This window comes from Wolffia australiana, chromosome 19, assembly GCF_029677425.1.
Source record: "Wolffia australiana isolate 7733 chromosome 19, ASM2967742v1".
In the NCBI taxonomy this organism is placed as follows: Eukaryota; Viridiplantae; Streptophyta; class Magnoliopsida; order Alismatales; family Araceae; genus Wolffia; species Wolffia australiana.
Window position 1 is genome coordinate 2,822,909 of NC_135853.1, and position 18,332 is coordinate 2,841,240.

Genomic DNA, 18,332 nt, shown 5'->3' on the forward strand with positions numbered 1-18,332 from the left:
GCCCCACGCAAAACCGAACGTGAGGATGACGTATTTTCCTTCCGTCTTATCGTTTAGCGGTGACGTTGACTGATGACGTCAACATTCTTTGCCGGTGAGTTTGATCGTGTTGACCGATGACGGAAGACGTTAATCGGTTCTGGGTACCTCCCTCCCTCAAGCCCACTCTGTCTGGCTAGCCTTGGCCTCAACTTTCATTCAAAGATTCAATGGTTCGTGGGTTTTTGTAATTACCACCATATATCTCACTTCAACGTGCTTCAGCAAGGCGACAGCTGCGATATCCATTGCGATTCGATGGTTTGTGGGTTTTTTGCAATTATCACCGTGTATCTCATTTCAACGTGCTTCAACAAGGCGACAGCCAAAATATCCATTGCGGTTGCGTGGGCACAAGTTGCGTTCAAAGATTCGATGGTTTGCGGGATTTTGTAATGTATCTCATTTCAATATGTCCTCCGTCGAGGTGACTGCAGAGATATCCGTTACTACTAGCTGCGGCGCCACATGGTTACGTGGGCACAACTTGCATTCAAAGATAGAATGGTTTTGCGGGATTCTGCAATTAACACCATATATCTCGTCCCAATTTGTGTTTCATCGAGGCGAGAGCCGAGATATCCACGATGCAACTTGCATTGAACAATTCGATGGTTCGTTGGATTCCGCAATTAACATTGTCTATCTCATTTAGCTTTGTCCTTTGTCGAGGCGACCGCTGAGAATTTGTTGCCGGTAGCCGTTACACTGCACAGTCGCACGAGCACAACTTGCATTCAAAGATTCGACAGTTTGTGGGATTCTATAACTGTTACACCCTCTATCTCATTTAGCTGTGTCCTTCATCGAGGCTGAAAGCCGAGATATCCATGGCTGGAAGCCGTGGCGCCCAGCAGTTTCACAGGCACTACTTGCATTCAAAGATTCGACGGTTTGCAGGATTCTGCTGTTAACACCGTCTATCTCATTTAGTCGTGTCCTTCATCAAGGCGACAGCCTAGATATCTGTCAGTGGTAGACATAATTGCATTCAAAGATTCGACGGTTTGCGGGATTCTGCTACTAACACCGTCTATCACAATTAACCATGTCCTTCATCGAGGCGATAGCCGAAATATCCATTGCTGGTAGTCAAAATTGCATTCAAAGATTAGATGGTTAGTGGGATTCCACAATTAACATCGTCTATCTCATTTACCTACATCCTTCATCAAGGCGATAGCCGAGACATCCATTGGTGGTAGTCAAAATTGCTTTCAAAGATTCGATGCTACTAACACCGTCTATCTCTTTTACCTACATCCTTCATCAAGGCCACAGCCGAGATATTCATTGCTGGTAGTCAAAATTTCATTCAAAGATCTGATGGTTGGCAGGATTCCGCAAGTAACACCGTCTATCTCATTTACCTACGTCCTTTATCGACGCAGCAGCCGAGATATCCATTTCTGGCAGTCAAAATTGCATTCAAAGATTCGACGGTTTGTGGGATTCTGCAACTAACACTGTCTATCTCATTTAGCTGTGTCCTTCATCGAGGCGACAGCTGAGATATTCGTCGCTGGGAGTCAAAATTGCTTTCAAATATTTGATGGTTCGCGGCCGGGATTCTGCAGTTAACACCGCCTATCACAATTAGCCACATCCTTCACCAAGGCGACAGCCGAGATATCCGATGCATGCAATCAAAGATTCCATGGTTCGGGGGATTCTGCAATTAGCACTGATTATCTCATTTAACACCGGCTATCACAATTAGCCACGTCCTTCACCGAGGCGACAGCGGAGATATCTTTAGGCAGAAGCCGCGAGGGTGACACTCGGGCGACCGCCTGTGTCTTCCTCGGCTGTCACGCCTCATGCCCGGGGGAGGAGACGGTGATGGAGGAGATGACGACGACGACGACGGTGCCGGTGGGGGGAAGGATTCAGCAAGGGTGGACAACGTTGACGTTGGCGTTGGCGTTGACGCTGACGTTGACGTTGACGGAGGCGGCGGACAGGACGGAGAGGATGTGGGAGAAGGTGGGCCGGCGGCGGGGGTCGGCGTGCCAGCAGCTGCGCATGAGCGCGGCGAGCGGCGGCGGGCAGCCGGCGGGGATCTCCGGGCGGAGCCCGCCGGCAGCGACGCCGAGCGCCGCCTGCACCGGCGAGCACCCGCCGTACGCTGCCTCCCCCGCCACCATCTCCCACACCACCATCCCGAAACTGTACACGTTGCTCATCCACGTCTCCGCCGCCGTCTCCGGATCGCCGCCGATCACCTCCGGCGCCCGCCACCGATACCCCGCGGTCTCGTACTCCGCCGCCGCCGCTCCCGTCACCGCCGCCGCCGCCGCCACCGCCCCCAGACACGCCCCCCCTCCCCCGTCCAGCAGAACCCGCCTCGCGTTCAAGTCCCGGTAGGCCGCCCCGCGGTCGTTGAAGAACTTAAGCCCGGCGGCGATGTCCGCCGCCAGCCGTCGCACGGCGGCGCCCGGCAGCCCGCCACGTGTCCGCCGAATCAACCCCTCCAGGGAGCCGCCGGGCTTGTACTCCGCAACCTGGCAGAGCCCGAGGGTGTCGTGGAGGAGCAGCCCGTGGACACGTAGCACGTTGATGTGGCCGCTGGACATGATCTCGAGGAGGTCGGGCCGGAGTTGGATCTCGTAGGCGGCGCCCGGCGGCGCGCCGGCCACGGGGTAGAGCCAGCAGCGGCGGCCGCGGAAGAGCGGCGGGGAGCCGTCGGATGGGGAGGCCACGTCGGCGGGGGAGAGCATCCACCGTGAGATCTCGGCGCCGGTGGATCGGACGGTCAGGGATGGGCGGAGGGAGGTTTTGAAGGCGGCGATGGCGGCGGAGAGGGAGAGAGGGCGGCGGGGCTTTCGCTTGGGGGGCGGAGGGGGGGGAGAGAAGGCTTCGGAGCGATCTGGGCCGTTCATCAGGATCTCCTCGTCCAGGCTCGGCCGGGCTGACCAGCACTCCATCGTCGTCCCCATTTGCTCTGCAACTAGAGAGAGAAAGGGGGGGATGGGGGTGAACCGGTGAAGGGGGAAGAGAGAGAGATGGGTTTGGTGGGTTTTAGATAATGATGGTGATCGTGATCATGTCCGAGGTTGACTTACCGCTACAGAGAGAGAGTGTGGTAGAGGAGGGTGGGTTTAGTGCACTGGTTTCGTGTATGGCGTTGCGGACGGGGGTTTTTCTTGTCTATTAACTGAGGGTTGTCCCCACATCCGATCCATCACGTGATTTCCATGAGGTGAGACTCTCTCTCGTTGTCTATCTCTATCTCTATCTCTATCTCTATCTCTATCTCTCGTTCCATCTCTCTATCTCTCGTTCCATCTCTCTATCTCTAGTTCCATCTCTCTCTCTCTCTCTCTCTCTCTCTCTCTCTCTCTCTCTCTCTCTCTCTCTCTCTCTCTCTCTCTCTCTCTCTCTCTCTCTCTCTCTCTCTCTCTCTCTCTCTCTCTCTCTCTCTCTCTCTCTCTCTCTCTCTCTCTCTCTCTCTATTTCTATCTCTCTGTCTCTCGTCCCATCCCTCGCACTCTCTCTCGCTATCTCTCGTTCCATCTCTCCCTTCAATCTATTTATCGGTCTATCTCTCTTTCCATCTCTCTCTCTCTCTCTATCTATCTATCAGTCTACCTCGCTCTCTCTATAAATCTTTCTCCATCTCTCGTTCCATCTTTCTCTCTCTCTATCTGTCTATCTCGCAACTTTTCTATATATCTCTCGTTCCATCTCTCTCTCTCTATCTGTCTATCTCGCACCTTTTCTATATATCTCTCGTTCCATCTCTCTCTCTCTCTCTATCTGCCTATCTTGCAACCTTTCTATATATCTCTCATTCCATCTCTCTCTCTATCTATCTATCTCGCTACCTTTCAAAATATCTCTTGTTCCATCTCTCTCTGTCTATCTCGCCACCTTTCTATATATCTCTCGTTCCATCTCTCTCTCTCTCTGTCTATCTCGCTACCTTTCTATAAATCTCTCTCCACCTCTCTCGCTCCATCTCTCTCTCTCTCTCTCTCTCTCTCTCTCTCTCTCTCCCTCTCTCTCTCTCTCTCTCTCTCTCTCTCTCTCTCTCTCTCTCTATCTATCTCTCGCTCCATTCTTTCATTCCATCCACCTCGCTGCCTCGCTTTCTATCTATCTCTCGCTCCATTCTTTCATTCCATCCACCTCGCTGCCTCGCTTTCTATCTATCTCTCGCTCCATTCTTTCATTCCATCCACCTCGCTGCCTCGCTTTCTATCTATCTCTCGCTTCATCTCTCTATAGCTGTCTATCTCGGTATCTCTATATATCTCTATCGCTCCTTTCTCTCTCTAGCTGTCTCTCTCGCTCTCTCTCTCTCTATATATATCTCTCTGGTTCCTCTCTCTCATTCTATCGACCTATCTATTAATCTCTCCTTATCTCGCTCTCTCTATATCTCTCTCGCTCCTCTCTCTCTTTCTGTGTCTCTCCCGCTCCTCTCTCTCTCTCTCTCTCTCTCTCGCTCTATCGACCTATCTATCAAAATCTCTATCTCTCGCTCTCTCTCTCTCTCTCTTACGCTTTATCGACCAATCTATCAAAATCTCTATCTCGCTCTTTCTCTATATCTCTCTTGCTCCTCTCTCTCCCTCAATCTCTCACTCTATTGACCTATCTATCAATCTCTCTCTATCTCTCGCTCTCTCTATATATATCTCTCTCGCTCCCTTCTCTCTCTCTCAATCTCTCACTCTATCGACCTATCAATCAGTCTCTCTATCTCTCGCTCTCTCTCTATATATCTCTCTCGCTCCCCTCACTCTCTCAATCTCTCACTCTATCGACCTATCAATCAGTCTCTCTATCACTCGCTCTCCCTATATATCTCTCTCTCTCCTCTCTCTCTCTACATGTCTCTCGCTCTCTCTACATCTTGCTCTCTCCATACCTCTCTCTATATCTTGCTCTCTCCATATCTTGCTCTTTCCATATCTCTGTGTCTATCTCTCGCTCTCTCTATAAAGATCTTTGTCGCTCTCTCTATATCTTGCTCTCTCCATATCTCTGTGTCTGTCTCTCGCTCTCTCTATATATTGCTCTCTCCATATCTATCTCTATCTCTCGCTCTCTCTCTACATATATCTCGTTCCCTCTTTATCTCTCTCTCCCTCACTCCACATCTCTCTCTCCATCTATCTCTATATTCATCTCTACATCTCTCCATTTCTCTATCTCTCTCTCCATCTATCTCTAGATTCATCTCTACATTTCTCCATCTCTCTATCTCTCTACCGATTTCCCTCCATCTTTATTTATCTCCATCTCTGTCTCTCTGTCGCTCTGTATCTCTCTGTCTCTCTGTCTGTATGTCTGCAGCCTTGGAATTTGAAACGCATCCGAATTCCATCTTTTTCACGCGTACCCCTTGGCATTGGTAGCTTTAAGAAAGAACTAGCTTTTATTTACAAAAGTTGCATCCCCAAGACATATACATATGTATAGTTGAAATCGTCAAGATGTGAAAGATAAATAATTGAGAAATTAACTGAGCGTCCGTATTTGTTGTGAATTATGGTTCGATCAATTGGGCCAATCCGGTCATGAAACAGCCTCCTGGTCATATCAGCCGATCATGATCAAGGACACTAGACTGATCAAATCTTTCAATCCAATCCCAACCCAATTCTTCTTTTACGTAATTCTCTTTCTATTTTTGACAATTTATTCCCAACTTTTGGAGTATTAAATCAATCACTATTATTAAGAAATCACCTCTATCTCTAAGACATGAGTAAGAGATAAATGGAACAGTTTTTAGTATAACGTATATGTCTTCATTGTATCTCTATATTCAACATAGACACACACACACTTCATAGTTGGGTCTTAAACAAATCTCTCTTTTCAAAACTTAAATCAACAATAATTATAGTGAAATATTTGATTTATTACCCTATCTCTATGACACGGTTAAGAAATAATTGGAAGAATTTTCAGTAAAAAGTATGTCTTGATTTATCTCTATATATTCAACATAGGACACACAATCTTTATAGTTGGAACTGAAACAAATACCCCGTTTTAAGACTTAAATCAACTATTATTATCGTGAAATCAATGAATTATTACCCCATCTCTATGACACAGTTAAGAAATAGTTAGAAGAACTTTTAGTAAAACGTATATGTCTTCATTTGTCTCTATATATCCAACATAGGACACACTCTTCATAGTTGGGTCTTAAAAAAATACCCCGTTTCAAGAATTAAATGAATTATTATTATTTCTCTAAATAAACACTATTTCTAAGACGTGATTAATAAATAATTGGAAGAATTTTTAGTAAAAATAATATGTCTTGATTTGTCTCTATATACTCAACATAGGACACACACTCTTCATAGTTGAGACTTAAACAAATACCCCGTTTCAAGACTTGAATGAATTATTATTATTGTGAACAAAGCCTACCTCCAAGATGTGACTAAGAAATAATTGGAAGAATTTTATGTAAAACGTATATGTCTTCATTTGTCTATATATACCCAACATAGGACTCACACTCTTCATAGTTGGGTCTGAAACACATATCCCGTTTCAACACGTAAAATAATTATTATTGTGAACAAGCCCTATCTCTTAGACAAGGCTAAGAAGTAATTGGAAGACTTTTTAGTAAAAATTCTATATAATCAAAGAGCCCGTCGCCACACTTCCCATCTATCAGACATAAAAGAGAGATCAACATATTTATGGGCAATGCCACAATTCGGAAGCGACACAGGACACAGCGCAGCTAGTTCCATGTCAAGAACATGTCGTGGGTCAAAGGGCTTCTTCTTGGTCAACCCTACGACGAGGGGAACCGTTGGATCTGTTCTTCCATCTACCTGTATAAGTCACAACCGAAGAACAAAATTAAGAACATCAACAACAACAGCAACAAGAAGAACATCTACCAGAAGATCAAGAAGAAGAAGAACAACATCAAGTCGTAGAAGAAAGAGGAGTAGGAGGAGGAAAGAGAGGAAGAAAAAGGAGAGGAAGAGGAAGAGGAAGAAGAAGAAGGAGAGGAAGAGGAAGAGGAAGAGGAAGAAGAAGAAGAAGAAGAAGAAGAAGAAGAAGAAGGAGAGGAAGAGGAAGAGGAAGAAGAAGAAGGAGAGGAAGAGGAAGAAGGAGAGGAAGAGGAAGAGAAAGAAAGAGAGGAAGAGGAAGAAGAAGAAGAAGGAGAAGAAGAGGAAGAGAAAGAAGGAGAGGAAGAGGAAGAAGAGGAAGAAGGAGAAGAAGAAGAAGGAGAAGAAGGAGAGGAAGAGGAAAAAGAAGAAGAAGGAGAGGAAGAGGACGAGGAAGAAGAAGAAGGAGAGGAAGAGGAAGAGGAAGAAGAAGGAGAGGAAGAGGAAGAAGAAGAAGGAGAGGAAGAGGAAGAAGAAGAAGGAAAGGAAGAGGAAGAGAAAGAAGGAGAGGAAGAGGAAGAAGAAGAGGGAATGGAGGGGCAAAGCGGGGGGAGGGAGGGAGGAGTGGAGGCGCCGGCACGGCCGGCGAGGCGGCAGAGGCCGAGCCGGTACGAGTCACAGAAGAGGCGAGACTGGAACACGTTCACGCAGTTTCTGCGAGAAAAATCGCCGGCAATACCGCTCTCCCGTTGCACCGGAGCGAACGTGGTGGAATTCTTAGAATTCATGGACCAGTTCGGAAAGACCAAGGTCCACAACCAAGGCTGCGACAACTACGGCCAGTCCCACGCCAAGAACTCCTGCCCTTGCCCTCTACGCCAAGCCTGGGGCAGCTTAGACGCCCTCGTCGGCCGCCTCCGCGCCGCTTACGAAGACAAAGCCGCCGCCAGCGCCGGCGGCGCCGCCGCCTCGAACCCCTTCGGCGCCGCCATAGTCAGAGCTTACCTCCGCGGCGTGAAGGAAAGCCAGGCCAGAGCCAGAGGCATAAGATACCGCAAGAAGAGGAGGAAGAAGACTGCGCCGGCCGAGGCCGGCACTTCCACTCCGGCCAGCTGAAGAGACTGACCAAAATCTAACTCTTTTACAAGTTTTATCGCTTCTTCTTTGTTGCGTGTATCCTCTGCACCTCCCGGAAGAGTGAGTGAGAGAGAGAGAGCTGTTTACGATAGTAGTAATATTATTATTATTCTTCGGCGTGGACAGTTTTGTGTACGTGGATGGTATTTTTTGCTTGATAAAACCTTGGTCATGTGATGGTTTTGATACTGATGGGCGGTGCTTTCGACGTCTCTTTCGTTTTCTCTCTCTGGAGCAGTCAATTGTGTAGAAATCCAGCGTGGAACTTGGAATGGGGGCATTGAAAGCTTACCAAAAGACTACTGCTAATTTTTAAGAGGCCCCCCACAGGTGTCTGGGCCTCCTGTTATTGCTTCTTCTTTGTTATCGGTCATCTTCTTCTTTGATATCCCTAGAAAAAATTCATAGTTTGCTCTCCACTCATACTAATCCACCAACTCAAGGCTTCTTATGTTTAAAGTGGGTGGAGAATCTACTTCTTTTTTATTATCAGTCATCTTCAATTGTCTAGATATCCCTAAAGAATGTTTTTAGTTTTTTTTGTTTGGCTATCCATTCAGACTAATCCACCAACTTAAGGCTTCTTATTTTTAAAGTGAGTGGAGTATCCACTTCGTCTTTGTTATCAGTCATCTTCAATTGTCCAGATATCCCAAGAAAACATTTTTAGTTTAATTTTTTCTTTTCTATACACTCAGACTAATCTACCTACTAAAGGCTTCTTATGTTTGAAGTGGGTGGTGTATCCACTCCTATTGTATTATTGTTTCTGACCATGATCATCTGAGATCCTTCCCAGACATGCACTCCTTGGAATGAAAAAAAAATTGATCTAATTTCGTTGGACCCAATTCAGTCACATCCTTTTTTTAAGGTTTGAACTGAACTCTACGAGAACATATTTTTTACTTCCAGAACTTTTTCCTAGTATTGAGGAATCACTGGAAACGAGAATATTATTTCTAGGTAAAATATAATTTATGGGTATTTTAATCAAAAAACCGAATTGGGAATAGGAACTCTTTGTCAAAATTGTACTATTGATATCGTGTCAAAATTGAATCAGCATGGTATGTGCAGCAATCAGGTCTGGAATAACAATGAGTCCATTTTTTGGATTATAAGACTCTGAGCTACACAAATGATATCTCGCAAGATCCTAAATTATTGGTAGGGCAAAAAATGTACCTTTCATCTAAAGAAATAAACGACCATATATTTGATCTTGATCATTGTCAAGGGAAAAATGAAAAATACTGTACATGGATGTACCTACTGCCTGTATACAAAAAGGAATTGTCTTTGATAATAGATTAGCATTACCATAAATATATTCAGGTGCATGGTAGACATAGATACTCCGATTTCATAAACCATTTGATTTGATTCGACTTATTGATCATTTTGCACTAAAACAAAACTTTCATGAGGAACATTTGCATTGTGATTGATATCCTGACTTTTAATAATTAGTTACAAGTCTGTTGAACATTTAAAATCAGGATGGGCAATACAGCTACATGTAGAATGAACGAAATCCTTATGAATAGATTGATAAGTCAAATCTTAGTATCTTGATTGCAGACGGCAATGCATCACAAGTACATATAAGCATATATGGTCCGCTAGCACATGACAAATTAGTGTCCAGATAAAAATGCGGTCTGGCATCCCATTTCTCTAGTATGTTATTTGATGTAATATATGTTTCAGCACCATGAGAATAAGAACAGATGGGGAATGGGAGTTGGTAGAAAGAACTGGAGAATAAAGAATCAGGAGAGGTAGAAGAGAAGATAAAGCCTAAAAGGAGGGATGCCCCCAAACCATATTAATCACCCTTAGGATTCAAATTCCAGGACTTTTATAAACCATCAATCCAAAACATTGTTGCACCAGTGGTGTCTATCCAAGAGAGCTTAACCACACTATTTCTATGTAAATATTAATGAGATAAAAAGGTCTGAGTGTGTTTGTTTATTCCGGCTAAGAGTAATCTAAGGGTAGGGATTGAATTACCTTACTCAAAATGATCTCTTCAGGATATAGATGAATATGTGTCTAATTTATGAATTTTCTGTGTAAACATATGAGAACGAGGTGTAAGACATGGAATGACCTCAAAATTTATACATTTGTAAATGCCTAAGTATCTTGATGAATTTTCAAGGAGCCCTATGTCTTTAAACAGAGTGGCAAATCCTTGGGCAATAATTGTTACTCAGATTAATCCATGACCAGCCATGTAAAGATGTCTGGATTGTTTCTATAAGCCAAATAATGAAGAGAGAAATCAATTTGAGTCAAAATAAATGTACAGTATTCTTGGTATCTACGCTCTTATGATGAGAGTCAATTTAAAAATTAAATAAAACTTGTGATAATATTATTGTGCCCTTACTATTTAAAATGTTTAGGTCATTTTAATATCATTTAATTACTCAAGTTAAAACGATAAACTTCATGTATATTTTGGCTGGAATTGAGTGTATTATTTAATGGAAATTTATTTTTTGACATGAGATTTAAGGAAATTATGTATTGTTTCATGACAATGATTGGGGACTTTCCTGGATTTTTGTGACATATGAAGGTTACATGATTGTCTAAGGTTATCAAAATGAAATCTATAAAGTTCTATGCGACAGAAATAAATGCGTGATGATATCGAAATTTTATCATAAGATAAAATTTTAATTTTTGTTCTTGCAGTTGAAATCTTAAAGAATCCCTATTTCAAATGAAACCTAAAAATTGGTATTTTTAGGTGTTATTTATTCATATTTTATCCTTTAGTGGGAGAAAATATTCTAGCTCCAGAATATGTAGACCAATGGGAAAATATGAATAAATAAAATGGGACTGGGAAACTTTAGTAAAAAATGCCAAGTTATAAGCTATATCTTCCTATCTCTCTCGCCTTCTCTTGAAATTTGTTCTTGCAGTAGATGGTAAGACAATGCTTGTCCTAGAATCTAGGCTGATACCCCTGATTGAAGACTGACTTTTGGAAGCTCTTGATTTCTTGGAACCCATTTGATGTAGAAAACACCTAAGTTTGGCAGCATATTCTTACTCGAGTTAAATTCCATGAATCTAGAAATTTCAATCTCTCGCTTCAACACAAGAAATACCTGAAGCCATTATTCACCTTCTTCTCTTTGCGTCTTCAAAATCCAAATTATAATCTTGACCACCACGTCAATTTCAAGCTCATCTTCCTAATTTGAGTTGATATTTCATTTACCACTGTTGACTTTCCTATTTTGAGATGTTAAGGGTCAGATTGAAGTAGTGGATTTGAAATTGAAGAGGGGAAATCAGTCGGAGTGTTGATAAAGATAAATAAATAAAAATTTGGAGTTTTGGGAAGTGATTTGAGGGGAAAGAGTCTTACAAAATACTGATCATAGACTAACTAAACACGATCAGACTGCGCCAATAATGATAACATTCAATTGGGAAATTGTTCACTTAATGGCCTTCCATTCCCCATCTAGTAAGAACATGGCAAAATCAACAACAGGCAATCATGAGGTAAAAAAGAGAGACGTCTGAGCACCAATTTGACTCAAAATAAGGATGGTGAAACGAATGTAGTGAACAAAAAATGGAGGCTTAACGTTATTTTTCTGACAATAACAAGCTAGAAAAGCTAGAATATACTCAGTGACCTGCTCCTTCCATCTATCTCAGACGCTCCTTACTTAGAGGTAATACCCAGAGATTTCCTTTGAGAATCAGAAGTCAGGTAACATCTTCCACCACCAACTATATCCAAGATTGGCAAGAAGGAGAAGAAGAGAGAGAGAGAGACAGAGAGCAAGAGTGTCCTAATAAGAGAGTGTGGGTGAGACTTAGAGAGAGAGAGAGAGAGAGAAATTCTGAAAGAGAGAGAGTGTGAGACCAAGAGAGAGATAAGAGTCTAACAGAAATAGAGTCCAAAAGAGAGAGGAAGAGAGAGACCAGAAGAGATAGAGATTATCAGAGAGAGAAGAAGAGGGAAGAAGAGAGAGACCATGAGAGAGATGAGTCTAACAGAGAGAGAGAGTCCAAAAGAGAGAGGAAGCGACAGACCAGAAGAGATAGAAATTATCAGAGAGAGAAGAAGAGGGAGGAAGAGAGAGACCAGAAGACATAGAGATTATCAGAGAGAGAAGAAGAGAGAGACCAAGAGAGACAGAGTCTAAGAGAGAGTCCAAAAGAGAGAGGAAGCGACAGACCAGAAGAGATAGAAATTATCAGAGAGAGAAGAAGAGGGAGGAAGAGAGAGACCAGAAGACATAGAGATTATCAGAGAGAGAAGAAGAGAGAGACCAAGAGAGACAGAGTCTAAGAGAGAGTCCAAAAGAGAGGAAGAGAAAAACCAGAAGAGATAGGGATCATCAGAGAGAGAGAAGAAGAGGGAGGAAGATAGAGACCCGAAGAGATAGAGATTAACAGAGAGAGAGGAAGAGAGAGATCAGAAGAGATAGAGACTGACAGAGAGAGTGAGAGACCAAAGAGATTATCAGAGAGAGAAGAAGAGTGAGGAAGATAGAGACCAGAAGAGATAGAGATTAACAGAGAGAGAGGAAGAGAGAGACCAGAAGAGATAGAGACTGACAGAGAGAGAGAGAGAGAGACCAAAGAGAGAGAAAGAGAAGCCAATGAAACAGACACCGAGAGAGAGACAGGCTAGGAGAAGGTAGAGAGAGAGGCCAAAGGGGAGAGAGAGAGAGAGAGACAGAGGCTTAGAGAGAGAGAGAGAGAGTCGAAGGTAGAGGGGAATTGGGAACGGAATTGGGCAAGGGGAGAGCTCTCAGCGGAGCTTCTCCTTGCCCACATAGCTCCGGGCCGCCTCCCTGACCTGCTCCACGTACCCTTCAATGGGGGGAGTCAGCGTGGCCATGAACCGGTTCACCGGGAACGGCGTCAAGTCCGGCACCGCCGCGGCTGCCCGCAGCCCCTCCGGCAGCGCCGCCATCGCCGCCTTCTTCAGCCGCAGCAGCCCCGACTCCGCCGCCTGCCTCGCCCGCAGCCTCCTCATCAGCACCCGACTGTACTCCCTCGCCAATCGCCGCCCGTCCTCCACCGTCAGCTCGTAATTGGGCACCGCCTCCCCATCCACCAGCCCCAGCGCGATCAGATCAAGCCCCGGCGTACCCATCACCCCCTTCTCCTCCCCCGCCATTGACGGAGCTCCCATCTCGCGCTGCCGCTCTTTGGAGAGAAGCCCTAGCTTCTCCCTCTCCGCCTCTCTCTCGCGCTGCTTCGCCGTCAGGTGCCGGATCGGGGTCGGCGCGGTCAGGCAGGAGTCGACCAGCCGGTTCAGCCGCTCGCCGGCGTCGCCGCGCGGGCGGCCGCCGGGCGCGGCGGCGGAGGAGGGGGGCTTCTTCTTGGGGATGGAGGAGCGCTTCAGGGCCTGGCCCGCCTTGAGCTTGCCCTTGCCCTTCGCCGTGCCGCTCACCTCGCGCGCCTGCACGAGCTGCGCGGCCCTCTGCGCCCACGCCCTAGGGTTTCTGATCATCTCTGAGATTTCTCTGCAGAAGAAGAAGGAAGAAGGAAGAAGGAAGAAGAAGAAGAAGAAGAAGAAGGGGAGGAAGAAGATGAAGTTTTAAGGGGGTTTCTTTGCTCGGCCCAAATTGGCCCAGTACGGATTGGGGGGACGGATGACGGTTTATTATCCTTCGCAACTGTCGTCGTCGTCAGTCATTTGTCTGGACCTCGGAACAGAAAAATGGAATGATGGTCTTCGTGTCTACTGCCATCCGGGGAACGGATGAAGATGACGATTCTCCGTCTATTAAGACAACGAGGAAGAAGATGAAGTTTTAAGGGGGTTTATTTGCTCAGCCCAAATTGGCCCAGTAAGGGTTGGGGGGGCGTATGACGGTTTATTATCCCTCGCTACTTTCGTCGTTGTCAGTCATCTGTCCTGACCTCGGAACAGAAAAATGGAATGATGGCCTTCGTGTCTACTGCCATCGGGGGAACGGATGAAGATGAAGATGACGATTCTCCATCCATTAAGGCGACGAGATGGTCTTCGTCTCTACTGCCATCAGGAACGGATGACAATTCTCCATCTATTAAGACGGTGAGGAAGAAGATGAAGTTAAAGTGGTTTTCTTTGTTTGGTCCAGTAAGGATGGGGGGACGGATGACGGTTTCTTATCCGTCGCAACCCTCGTCGTCGCCAGTCATCTGTCCTGACCTTGGAACAGAAAAATGGAATGATGGTCTTCGTGTTACTGCCATCGCGAACGGATGACAATTCTCCATCTATTAAGACGGCAAGGAAGAATATGAAGTTTAAAGTGGTTTTCTTTGTTTGGTCCAGTAAGGATTGGGGGTGGACGGATGATGGTTTGTTATCCATTGCAACCCTCGTCGTCGCCAGTCATCTGTCTTGACCTCGGAACAGAAAAATGGAATGATGGCCTTCGTGTCTACTGCCATCGGGTGCTGGTGATTTACACTAGGTTTAAAATGATTCTTCGTCTATTAAGAAGGGGAGGAAGAGGATGAAGTTTAAATGGGTTTTCTTTAAGTGGCACAAATTGACCTAGTAAGGCTTGGGGAAACCGATGACGGTTCACCATCTGTCGCAACCCTCGTCGTCAACAATCATCCAGCCTGACCTGGGAAGATAAAATTGAATGATGGCCTTCATGCCCACTGTTCTGTTGTGTTAATCTGCCATCGAGTGACATTGATTCACTCTAGGGTTTCAACGGGTTTCCGTCTATTATGCTATTTGTTTTGTCAAAGCCCTCAGATAGATACAGAACAAAACTGCAGAGTCTGTGAAAGATGACTGACCGAAATGTTGTTCTGTCTCGTGATAAAGGGATTTTTAGTAGTCAAAATCTACACATTTTAGAGTTAATATATGCATTATTTCACTAATTTTATCTTTATTTTACTTAAAATTTGCCCTCTATCCATAATTTCATAAAAACCTTCATAATGACCATTTATTCTCATTGAATTCTCCTTGGTGTTTGAATGCCATTTTTAGTTTTAAAAATGCTTTGAAATCATTATGGCCTTAAAAATTAAAAACAATAATAAATAATAATAAAAATTTTATGTAATTGGCCAGCTCAGGACCAGCCAGTACCACTCAAGCCAGCCACCAGCCAACGAGCGCACAAGCACTCAAGTTGGCCAGCAGCTAGCGAGCACCGCCAGTGACAAATCTTTCAAGTGCCAGACATTGAGCATACAGGGAGGCCCCATTGGAGAGCCCTACAAGCAGGCCCATAGAGGCCCATGGAGTTTAGTCGCAAGAGAGGTGAATGATTTATTTCCAATCCATATCGGTGAAATTTTTATATACTGACAGCTTCTTAGATTTTCCAATATGGGATTTATATCCCATGGTATATTTCACCTTTGCATCGGGCCGGGCCGATAAGTAACCAAGAAATCGCGGCCCGTTGGGCTGCGATCTAATGAAAATTTTAAAGGAAATCATGACCAGGCTTCAAGCCAACCCAGCTCGAAGCCCATGTCATTTCGGGCTTATTTTAATAGGCAGATATGATCTCATCCGTCCACTCTTCTTAAATAAGACCAAACGGTGAGATCTATCTCGTCTTATTTAATTGGTTCTTCTTATTTTTCAGGCCTTTGATTGGCCACGACAACTGACTCGAACCGAGGCCACACTAAACGGACGAATCAGAGCATGCATAGCTGACGGGCAGCTGATGGGGCATGCTGACATGGCCAATAAAGGGGTACACCGATTAGAATGGGTCCATGACTGTGATTTAATTGCGGCCGTTGACCCATATCAAGGAAGGATCAGACGGCCAGGGGCCATTCTCATCCTTATTCACCCCCAGCCGTCATCCTCGTTGGCCAATCAGTGGAGGCCGCTAAAGAGGGGACCCCAGGAGGGCCGTTGGATCCCTTAAAAAGGGGTCAAGAGAACCCCTCTCAACCCCTTAAAAGGGATAATTGAATGCATTTCTTCTCATCTCTCGTCACAGGAAGAAAGAAGCCGGCGGAGGTCCCTTTTCAGAGATCGGATTGCTCGGCGGAGTCGTGACAGCTCTGACTTGGCACCAGGAACTGGGGAAGGCTTCAAGGAGGAGCAAGGGAGGGCAGATTTGGCACCTGCGAGGAGAGAAGAGAGGGGGAAGACGCAGACCGAGGCTCGACAGCGATTGGCATCACCACCCCGTTCTTTGATTCAGGGCGGAATCTGATAACATCTTGAGCTTATCCTTGTTCCAATTGAGGAGATTCACATTCTAAATTTGATTCAAGTTCTTTTAATCGGCAAGTTAGTTCTGTTTGATCATAGTTCAACACCGCTACTCCGTTTTGGCATTTCGTCTAACACTGTGTGTTCGATAAATCATCTTCGATCTATATAAGTTTTATTTTTATCAATCTTATAGAACCTATAAAAAATTATATCCATTCTTATCCCGACCTCTCCTGGGCATTCTGTCGAACACCCGAGAGGTGTTTGACAGAATTACCCCCTTTTACCTGATTTCCTACTATAAAGAATACATAAAACATATAGAACATATAAAAATATATAGCTCTGATTTTGGCCTCTTTCGGGCATTTGTTAGAACACCTCCAAGGTGTTTGATTAAATTACCCATCTAACTCCCGAAATCGACCCTATATATATAATATATTAAAAAATATAAAAATATATAAATACATATATCTAATTATATAGTAACTACTAAACCCGTATAAAGTGTATCCTACTCCTATAATTAACTTAATAATAATATTCATCCTTAAATTTCTTATTAGTGTCGTTACTTTCTCCTAACTTCCTTCTATTCTCTAATTACTATCTTTTTACTTTGAGCGTTTCGAAACTGGACAAAAAAATTAACTCCTCTGACTCACTAGTTTTCTATACAACCTGGCAGATTCTTCTAACATATTTAATTAGTTATCTTACTAAGTAATTTATCTCTAGACTTGCACCAGTCTTCTCTACTCTTAATATATATGCATATAAATATTTATATATGTTTTATCTACTCCCATTTATTATCCAACATATAATACTTACGTATCTATATCTTTACAATACATATTCTCTCTTTCTACTTTTCTTTCTACCTATTACCTATTACTTAAATAAAGACCTCTATAAACTAACTACTTATCTCTTATTACTATAACCTCTTATTTCTCATCTCATTCAAATATTAACCCACTATCCTTAGAATCTACTCATATTCTCATATAGCTCACTAATAATTAAGTATGTAACCCCTAGCCTTTTTCATAGAACTTTACTATTTTATTTATCTTATTAAACTTCTCTACTTACCCCATTATTCAAACAAATATTTCTCATAACTCTTACTACATCTCTCATTTCTTTATTATCTCTAGTATCTATAAAAATATATAAACAGTATCTAATATTCTACCACTTACTAGTTACTTATCATTTACTACATTCACTATCTTCATTAGTATTTTTACTATCATCAAAACTCAATTATTAAATACGCCTCAATTATTGACTATACTTTTGAGTGAGTTTACATATTTATTCAAATATTCTTCCTCTAAAGCCCACCAAGCCTTAATAAGCCATTTTATAAGCCCAGCCTCAAATAGGGTCCAACACGTAAGTATGATCATGACGACGACCCTGACAATTAGTGGATGTGTGATGTAATATGGTTGTCATCATCATGTCTGTCCATTTAAGACATTTTTTTCCTCATCAATAATTCTCAGAATGTATGATGAATGAATAGTGAATAATATGCTTATTCAGTTATTTCAGAATGAAAATAACTACCCTTTGGAGAATGCATGGGCACACCCTTTGAAGCTCATGTGTTACATGGATATGATTACTTGGAGGCAATATATGGTGAATTGGGATGATTCAAATATCAGAGGTAAGAATTGATCAGAAATTATGATCATGATCTTATAATAACACATGGGCTTTTGAGCGGATATTCAAGGTAGTGATTGCCCATCTAATGTCAGTATGATATCCTATCTCCAGTAGGAATCGGGCGGACGAATATTGAAATATCTATACGACATCGGATATCAGGACGGATATCATGGGGCTCTAGATGTGGCAGATGCTGGTTGATAACATGCACGTTTAGTGCTTTAATATGATTATATTTACATGTATATTTGCGTTAAATCACTCATATTTGTATGTTATTTAGCTTAAAATGATTAATTCTATTTTAAGAATGATTTTCTGAATTTTCTGCAATTTTGGGATTTTAAAGAATATAGTTTTCTAACAATAGATTCTAAAGAATATAAATTTTGAGACATATGATTTTTCTGGAATTTTTCGGCATTAAATTTTGAAAGATA

The 18,332-nt window shown here is 43.5% G+C and overlaps 3 protein-coding genes and 3 pseudogenes across 3 annotated transcripts; 1 reads left to right on the plus strand and 5 right to left on the minus strand.

Annotated features, from left to right (window-relative positions):
* Positions 1 to 742: 742 nt before the first annotated feature.
* Positions 743 to 882, minus strand: LOC144715935 (5.8S ribosomal RNA; annotated as a pseudogene).
* Positions 883 to 1,016: 134 nt separating this feature from the next.
* On the minus strand, positions 1,017 to 1,133 carry LOC144715968 (5.8S ribosomal RNA; annotated as a pseudogene).
* A 316-nt stretch (positions 1,134 to 1,449) lies between these two features.
* On the minus strand, positions 1,450 to 1,570 carry LOC144715961 (5.8S ribosomal RNA; annotated as a pseudogene).
* A 139-nt stretch (positions 1,571 to 1,709) lies between these two features.
* On the minus strand, positions 1,710 to 3,140 carry LOC144715461 (uncharacterized). The gene has a single exon (XM_078590384.1). It carries the CDS (start codon positions 2,976 to 2,978, stop codon positions 1,929 to 1,931), a length of 1,050 nt encoding a protein of 349 aa, XP_078446510.1. The 5' UTR covers positions 2,979 to 3,140; the 3' UTR covers positions 1,710 to 1,928.
* Positions 3,141 to 6,910: 3,770 nt separating this feature from the next.
* LOC144715463 (protein G1-like7) lies at positions 6,911 to 8,122 on the plus strand. Its single transcript, XM_078590387.1, has one exon. The coding sequence runs from the start codon at positions 7,452 to 7,454 to the stop codon at positions 7,974 to 7,976; it is 525 nt and encodes a 174-aa protein (XP_078446513.1). The 5' UTR covers positions 6,911 to 7,451; the 3' UTR covers positions 7,977 to 8,122.
* A 3,405-nt stretch (positions 8,123 to 11,527) lies between these two features.
* Positions 11,528 to 13,554, minus strand: LOC144715462 (copper ion binding protein). The gene has a single exon (XM_078590386.1). The coding sequence runs from the start codon at positions 13,504 to 13,506 to the stop codon at positions 12,799 to 12,801; it is 708 nt and encodes a 235-aa protein (XP_078446512.1). The 5' UTR covers positions 13,507 to 13,554; the 3' UTR covers positions 11,528 to 12,798.
* Positions 13,555 to 18,332: the final 4,778 nt, after the last annotated feature.

What these genes read in the sequence shown, in the direction of transcription:
- LOC144715461 (XM_078590384.1), bottom strand. Translation starts at nt 2,978, where the DNA reads ATGGGGACGACGATGGAGTGCTGGTCAGCCCGGCCGAGCCTGGACGAG.
- LOC144715463 (XM_078590387.1), top strand. Translation starts at nt 7,452, where the DNA reads ATGGAGGGGCAAAGCGGGGGGAGGGAGGGAGGAGTGGAGGCGCCGGCA.
- LOC144715462 (XM_078590386.1), bottom strand. Translation starts at nt 13,506, where the DNA reads ATGATCAGAAACCCTAGGGCGTGGGCGCAGAGGGCCGCGCAGCTCGTG.